Consider the following 8680-nt stretch of genomic DNA (forward strand, 5'->3'; position numbering starts at 1 on the left):
TGGGCACTCAAGGCCTCTTTTGGTTCCGGGTCCCAAGGCGTTTTTGCGTGGGGAAGCTTTCGGATTGTGGGGAATTCCTATCCAACTATAAAAGTAGAATTTGCCTTACATTTATTTGTTATGCGAACCAATATGATGAGCTTGACATTGTCTAGATGGTGGCGGCCAGTTAGTGACAGCTGGATGTTGGTGACCAGATGGCGGAAGCCCAAAACCGTATGGTAGCAGCCTTAGGGAAGCACCCCTATGGCGGTGGCCGGATGGCAGTGGCCAGATGGCGGTGGCCTGCTGGCAGTGGCCTGGTAGCAGTGGCCAGATGGCAGTGCCCGGATGGCGGTGCCCAGATGGCGGTGGCCAGATGGCGGTGGCCAAATGGCGGTGGCCAGATGGCGGTGGCCAGATGGCGGTGGCCAGATGGCGGTGGCCAGATGGCGGTGGCTAGATGGCGGTGGCCAGATGGCGGTGGCCAGATGGCGGTGGCCAGATGGCGGTGGCCAGATGGCGGTGGCCAGATGGCGGTGGCCAGATGGCGGTGGCCAGATGGCGGTGGCCAGATGGCGGTGGCCAGATGGCGGTGGCCAGATGGCGGTGGCCAGATGGCGGTGGCCAGATGGCGGTGGCCAGATTGCGGTGGCCAGATGGCGGTGGCCTGCTGGCAGTGGCCTGGTAGCAGTGGCCAGATGGCGGTGCCCGGATGGCGGTGCCCGGATGGCGGTGCCCGGATGGCGGTGCCCGGATGGCGGTGCCCGGATGGCGGTGCCCGGATGGCGGTGCCCGGATGGCGGTGCCCGGATGGCGGTGACCGGATGGCGGTGGCCAGATGGCGGTGGCCAGATGGCGGTGGCCTGGTAGCAGTGGCCAGATGGCAGTGCCCGGATGGCGGTGCCCAGATGGCGGTGGCCAGATGGCGGTGGCCAAATGGCGGTGGCCAGATGGCGGTGGCCAGATGGCGGTGGCCAGATGGCGGTGGCCAGATGGCGGTGGCCAGATGGCGGTGGCCAGATGGCGGTGGCCAGATTGCGGTGGCCAGATGGCGGTGGACAGATGGCGGTGGCCAGATGGCGGTGGCCAGATGGCGGTGGCCAGATGGCGGTGGCCAGATGGCGGTGGCCAGATGGCGGTGGCCAGATGGCGGTGGCCAGATGGCGGTGGCCAGATGGCGGTGGCCAGATGGCGGTGGCCAAATGGCGGTGGCCAGATGGCGGTGGCCAGATGGTGGCCAGATGGCGGTGGCCAGATGGCGGTGGCCAGATGGCGGTGGCCAGATGGCGGTGGCCAGATGGCGGTGGCCAGATGGCGGTGGCCAGATGGCGGTGGCCTGATGGCGGTGGCCAGATGGCGGTGGCCAGATGGCGGTGGCCAGATGGCGGTGGCCAGATGGCGGTGGCCAGATGGCGGTGGCCAGATGGCGGTGGCCAGATGGCGGTGGCCAGATGGCGGTGGCCAGATGGCGGTGGCCAGATGGCGGTGGCCAGATGGCGGTGGCCAGATGGCGGTGGCCAGATGGCGGTGGCCAGATGGCGGTGGCCAGATGGCGGTGGCCAGATGGCGGTGGCCAGATGGCGGTGGCCAGATGGCGGTGGCCAGATGGCGGTGGCCAGATGGCGGTGGCCAGATGGCGGTGGCCAGATGGCGGTGGCCAGATGGCGGTGGCCAGATGGCGGTGGCCAGATGGCGGTGGCCAGATGGCGGTGGCCAGATGGCGGTGGCCAGATGGCGGTGGCCAGATGGCGGTGGCCAGATGGCGGTGGCCAGATGGCGGTGGCCAGATGGTGGTGGCCAGATGGCGGTGGCCAGATGGCGGTGGCCAGATGGCGGTGGCCAGATGGCGGTGGCCACATAGCGGTGGCCAGATTGCGGTGGCCAGATGGCGGTGGCCAGATGGCGGTGGCCAGATGGCGGTGGCCAGATGGCGGTGGCCAGATGGCGGTGGCCGGATGACGGTGGCCTGCTGGCAGTGGCCTGGTAGCAGTGGCCAGATGGCGGTGCCCGGATGGCGGTGCCCGGATGGCGGTGCCCGGATGGCGGTGCCCGGATAGCGGTGCCCGGATGGCAGTGCCCGGATGGCGGTGCCGGGATGGCGGTGCCGGGATGGCGGTGCCCGGATGGCGGTGCCCGGATGGTGGTGCCCGGGTGGCGGTGCCCGGATGGCGGTGCCCGGATGGCGGTGCCCAGATGGCGGTGCCCGGATGGCGGTGACCGGATGGCGGTGACCGGATGGCGGTGCCCGGATGGCGGTGCCCGGATGGCGGTGCCCGGATGGCGGTGCCCGGATGACGGTAACCTGATAACAGTGGCCTGATAAAGGTGAGGCATCGCTACACACCGACTCCCCCCGAACTCTCTATCCTCCTCACCATACCCATAGTCGCACTCACACCACTCAGCTCTCTCGTTCGCTACCACATTTCCGTTCCAATTACTGCAGCTGACTTCACTCGTCACCCACAATCGTTATCGGTGCTACCGTTCGCAATTCAAATTGGAAGTTTGCTGAACAAATGGTGCCCTACGTTCCCACACAAAATAAAAATACAAAATGTTACCATTTGGGATGGTAACACTACGCACACCTAATCAAATCCCAATTTTTCATTTTTTATTTTATTATCTTCGTTAATTTTGAACGATTTTCTGATGCTCAGATGTTCTGATTTCTGATTGCTGATTTCTGATATTTTTTAATTAATCATGTGATATTGGTAACAGGTACAATTATTATTTTTTTAAATTGGTCGAATCTATAAACAAGCCCTTTTAACAATTTGACTAGCGTAATATCAGAAATAAAGAATATTCTATGCAAATCTACTAAACATCCAAATAAAAGTTATGTGTTGAGACAAAATACAAAACATATTAATACGATGCAAATAGAGAAATACAGATGAAACCATCCCAAAGTTTATCACAAAAAAAGATATCGAGAGCACTTAGGTATATAAGTAGGTTCGAGCAACAGCTAGCAAATTCAATATCCCTTCAATCTGCCAAATGATTAGATAAAGTTGAAATTTGGTTGGATTAGAAGAATTTGAGAAAATGAAACATCGAGCATAACATTTTGAAACTGTACATAAAATTTTAATGCTTATTTTTCATTTTCTAAAATTGTTGTGTAAAAAAACCAAATGACCTGAGAAAGATTTTCGTAATCTCGGATATAAAAAATTCAAGTTTTACGAAAATGTGATTGTTTCTTCATTAATTTTTGATTTGTCTCTCATAACTGGGATTTAATTTTTTGTATTTTTGAACTTTTAAAAAAAGATACAAATCACTCAAAAAAATCAAGATTCAGGATTTCGAGATCTTTTAAATAGATTTTTTTCTAAGAAAGCAAATCATTCTTCAAGATTCTAAGCAATGAACAAAATATTTCTGAACTTCAAATAAACTCAAAGTATATTAAGGACGATCCGCAATAAGATCAAAGAATTTATACAGATTAAAAAGATTTTTTACGGTGATCCTACAGATTGAAAATGGAAATAATGTGGCAACACTGCGACGTCATTGTATTGGTGCGATGCGTGCTGTTCCACACATACGTCGTGTCCGACGCTTATCCGTCCATTGCTCGAAAGCAAATGACGAAAAAACGATTTGCGCGTAGCGTTTTTTATTATTGCTGCTTTTTTCTTCCCTTCCTTTCATTGGTGAAATGGTGAGCGATCAACCGAGCATTGAGCTTACACATGTGAGCATGAGTATCTGCATAAGCAAATCTGTATTTTTGCTTATAAAAATCTTTTTATCTGTATCATCTTTGAAAAATCTGTATCAATATCTGTATAGTTTTAATATTGCGAATTTGCGCCGACTACATTAATAGCGGTAAGCTTCAACTCGGATTTACTTTTGCAAATGTTTGCATAAGGGGAGGTTCTCAATCCAAATTAAAAAAAAAAACAAATTTTTTTGTTATTGCATTTTTTGAAAGGTATAAGTGTCTACTATATTGTGTTGAAAGCGTTTTACGCACAAGAAAAGTTTCTACAGGCCATTATTGTCCTAAGCGGCTTCACTAATTATTCGATCGAAACGGCTGCCAACACTTTAAACGCGTTTATCTCGAAACATGATTTTCCAAAACTGCGTGCAATCTCATTTGAAAACGATTCAATTTAACGACTTCTACCTTTGACTATTCGAAAGAAAACCTTTTTTATTGTAGGAATGACCTATAAAATCTACTAATTCTTTGTGTTAACTATATTTTCTGAAGCCTTAAAGAGGAAAAAAAGGGGTGGAAAATCTACCACAAGGTTTGAGATCGCACCATTTTGTCAAATTTGAAGTTATTTACCCGTTCTTAGGTCATTCCTGCAAAATAGTTAGTGCACTTTTAAACCTCATTAATTGTGGTGTGTTTCAGATTGATCCTGAGGTACTGGGCTGCACGCAGTTTGACATCTCCAGGCGTACACTTTTTTTTTTTTTTTTAAGTACACTACCTTACTCAAAACGTGATCACGGGCGCCATTTTGCTTTTTTGGCCTTGTAAAAATTTGGAAACAAAGACGAAGTTCTAAGATTTTTGAATTTCAAAACCACGTTCTTTTATGTTTTTTTTTTATTGGCCCACAAAAAATGCCAAACTTTACTTACTTTTTGGCCATTTGAATGAGAACCTCCATTAGGATTGAATTGGTTAATAATATTAGTAATCAAAAAAAAAAAAACAATGTATATGCAATTTGTGACGTAGGTAATTGCATGTACGTACAGTGCATTCATGCAGTTGTGTGAGTTCTACACTTTCGAGGCAAGGTTATAATTCATACGGTAACATGAAAGTAACACTGACGCAAAAATTCAAAAAATTACCCAATCAAAATATCTGTATATCTGTAAATACAGATTATTGGTTTAAACACTGCTAAAAAAAACTGTATAAATACAGATTCTTCTGTATTTCTGGCATACCTGGATGTGTCGTTTGTTCGTTTTGCGCTCTATCGTTGCGTCCATATTTGGGATTTTTCGTTACATGCCTGAATTTTTATTTTTTAATGTGACCCCCAGTATGGAAATTAAAGACGTAGTCCTACGTCAAAATACTGGACACATCTAGCTAAAATCGATCTAGCTCGAAAAGGAAACTGTGCTGAAGCGCTTGAACAGATTAAAAGTCTGATTCTTTCAATCGTGGATTATTTTATCTATTCAATGGATTAACAGCATGGTTGATTTTAGCAATAGATGTCTCTAGTAAAAAAAAAAGTTACGGTGATTTATTTTGTATGCAGAAAGTCAAAAATCTTGATTTTCACAAAATTACAATCTTAATAAAAAAAATATTTCGTACACTCATCCTTTCAGTACCTATGCCAACTTTAGTAACACGAGCACTCGCACGTTATTCAAAATACAACAGTGTGTTATTTTCACCTTGAGGGTGCTGCTTGAAAGCTGACATCATCCAAAATTTACCTCAAGTATTGGCCTATTTGACATGAGTATTGAATTTCATGAAACTCGTTTAGTTTCTCGTTGAGTGAGTTCAAAGGTTTTTTTTTCGTTTTGTACAACGGCGCGAGTAGTGAAAGGTTAATAACTATAATTTTTACCGAACTGACCAAATTTGTTTTCTATTTTCGCTTCTAAAATCGATATTTTTGCAAAAATGTTGAAACCTTGAATTATTTTATGAATAACTTTTTCCCCATAAAAGTGTGGCACCATGCTATAGATAACGCATAACAAAATAAAGAACATGTATACGTATTCTCGTCAATCTGAGCAGTGCCGCGCTTCTATGGGCTGTTTTTCGACGTACACATATGCAGTGTTTGTTTGTTTGTTTACATTTATCTGCTGTCTGCCGCTCTATCCATTCAATCAGTGGTGGCACGAGTACTGGAGTTTAACGTTTTTTCCTTAACATTTTATACTTTGCGCAATGACCATAGAGAAAACACACAAACACAAACAGGTAAGCTGAAAAAATGTTATGACATTTCTAAACTGTTTTCTGCAGGCGACAGAACATTTTCACACAATGAAGCAGACAAGACCAGCGACATAAATTTATGTCATGTAGAGTTTTGCTGAATAAATAAATTTATGTCATGTAGAGTTTTGCTGATTGCTGGCTAATTATAGCATTTATTTATTGTTTATTGCATGGAATTATGAGATAAGAATAAATACTAACCACTCATAAGCATACATGTTAGAATTATTAGTAAATAAGGGAGTTGATAATTTACTGTCACACGCAAGCTTGCAGCTAAAATGAGGCATTCCACGAAGGTTCGCAAATCGATCCTGACCGATCATTTCCAATTACGCTGAAACTTTGCACAGTTGTTCCTTTTTAGTAAAGGCGCCATTTTGTGCTGTCAGTTTTTTTATATTGAATTACGACTACTTTTTGAAAAGGGCCTGTGTAAAAATAGCACTAATGAGTTTAAAAATATATATTTCCGAAACGCTTTGTTCGATTGATTTGGGGTCTAGTGCAAAGTTGTAGATATTATTTTGGCAATTGTGTAAAAAATATACACTGTAAAAAATTTCGTTTGCATCAATGAAAAAAAATATATTTATTATTAAAAAAGTTAATTTCTCAAAAAGTACAAATTTTCGTTTTAAGCCTCATTGAAGCTCATAATGTTTGCTACTAACTGGCAAAGTTTGGTGATGGTAAACTCAAAAAGTTATGGTTTTTTTTAATATTTCACGATTTTTACATTTTCATTAAAAACACATTTTTTTAACCGTTTATATTTTTTCAAGAATTGCATTTTAATTTTGCACAACTTTTCCGAAGACACCATAGCAATCAAGCAAGCCTCCACAAAATACATTTATCTGCTCTTTTTTACTTTTCTTTTATTCGAAAACCTTATGGACAAATGATACATAATTTATTTTCATTGTAATTCACTTACTTTCTATTTTTATTTACATCACTTCTTAAATACACCGAATATTTTGGCATCATTATCATTACAGTTATCGTTTGGCTTTAATTTTATTTTCTGATACAGGAATGAAAGAATGAAACTTTTGAGTTCCTTGAATTATTTTTGCATTATTATATTGCTCGTTGAGGTGTGAAGCCATACATTCGTATTCCTCTGTTGTGGCAAAACTAAATGATAATTTTGTTAATTCTTCTTCTTTTCGATTATTTGCCCAATTATAAAGCTCTCTTGCATTTTTTATTGGATGTTCACGTTCTTTGGCCAAACTTGCTCTAGTAGCCATACGTTTTATTGTACCTCCAATAGCGTCACAAGGACCTTTCCCATGTGATGTTGCAAAGAAATGCCATTCGGCTTCAATTCCATACTTTGATTTAAATTTACAAAGGCTAGCAAAATTTTTCCGGTTCTTGTACTGTGAAGCGGCTCCATCGGACATAAAATAAATCTTGTTGATATTTTTACTTTGGTTAATGCGTAAAAAACTTATCATTTTAGAAATAAATAAGTTAACAGCCACTGAGTCATGCCTTAACTCGTCAGAAATTATAATAAAACTTAAATGTTTAACTTGCATATTTTCTCTAAAATATATAACAAATGGATGAATGGTAGCTTGTTGGACATTCCAGTGATGAGACTGAACTTCATCCTGTAACACAAAGCTGTAGTTTTCGGAAAAATCGCAAGTAACTAAAAATTCACCTTCTTGCAAATTATTTCGTGTAGTTTTCAAAAAATTAGATTGCTGTGTTTTTATGAAATCATGTGGTATCAAATTTGTCAATTTCAAGCAGAAAAATGAAACAAACTCGTCTGCAGGCTTTACAATAGTTTCTAAATCACATCTATCCGTGGTAACCCACTGTTCAAATGAAAGCTGATCAATGCATTTTTCCTCTAATTGTTTTAATAAAATGTTTTCTAATGCGGAAGAGTCTAGACAATCTTCACAACACCGTAGATAGCAATATGTTGTCTTGTTTTCACAAAGTAGGCTGTCAGTGAACGTTTTTACATCATTTAAATGGTTAAGTTTTTTCAAACTGTGTAAAATTAGATTGATGTTTTCATGCGTTGTACACACGCAAACATTGTGGGTTCCAGAGCTGGTTAAAAGTTTACATTGCTTAGGGCGGAGTTTTGCAAATGAAGAGAATCCAATTTTTACATTGCAGTGAATTTCATTGAATCGTTTATAAGCTTCTCTCAAAGTCATCATTAGTAATCTTTTTTGAATGGCTTGTCGTTTTCCTTCTTTCTGCACAGACACATAATCTTTTTGACCAGGCATTGCCCGGCTTATATCATCATCTTCAAAAAAATTTATGACTGCCAATTTTGTTTCATCACTTAAGGCTGTGCCATATTTTGCGGTTTTTGACGCATGACCTTCCTTTATCAACTTAGCCTCTGTTGCAATATATCTACTAGCATTAAATTGATCCATAACTTTTTGTGTTGACCATGAATAAGGCAATAACGATAAAATTAATAATTTTTCACTTCTTGCAGTGGATGCATTGGAAAACTTTTCCTTCATGTTTTCTAAAACTTCTTTGAGTTCATTCACTTCGTCAGCCTCAGGCTCGAAGTTGAAAAGATTCTTTCTAATACCTTCGTTGATTTTACGGTGCTTCTTTTCGGGGTAGTGGATGTAGTTGAGTTTTCCCACGTCTATCGGTGATACCTGGATTCCTGCAATGCCTCGGTTGAATATCTCGATGTTGACTGGTTGAGTAAAT

General features: G+C 42.7%; 1 protein-coding gene across 1 annotated transcript; it reads right to left on the minus strand.

Annotated features, from left to right (window-relative positions):
* Window positions 1–230: 230 nt before the first annotated feature.
* On the minus strand, window positions 231–2366 carry LOC135713112 (uncharacterized). The gene is made up of 2 exons (XM_065236255.1): window positions 2363–2366; window positions 231–2284 (listed from the first exon to the last, which is right to left on the minus strand). The coding sequence occupies exons 1-2, from the start codon at window positions 2364–2366 to the stop codon at window positions 231–233; spliced, it is 2058 nt and encodes a 685-aa protein (XP_065092327.1).
* Between the last annotated feature and the right edge of the window lie 6314 nt (window positions 2367–8680).

The sequence above is a fragment of the Ochlerotatus camptorhynchus genome, unplaced genomic scaffold (assembly GCF_037179485.1).
Source record: "Ochlerotatus camptorhynchus isolate MF236.1 unplaced genomic scaffold, CSIRO-AGI_Acam_v1.1 ptg000003l, whole genome shotgun sequence".
Taxonomy (NCBI): Eukaryota; Metazoa; Arthropoda; class Insecta; order Diptera; family Culicidae; genus Ochlerotatus; species Ochlerotatus camptorhynchus.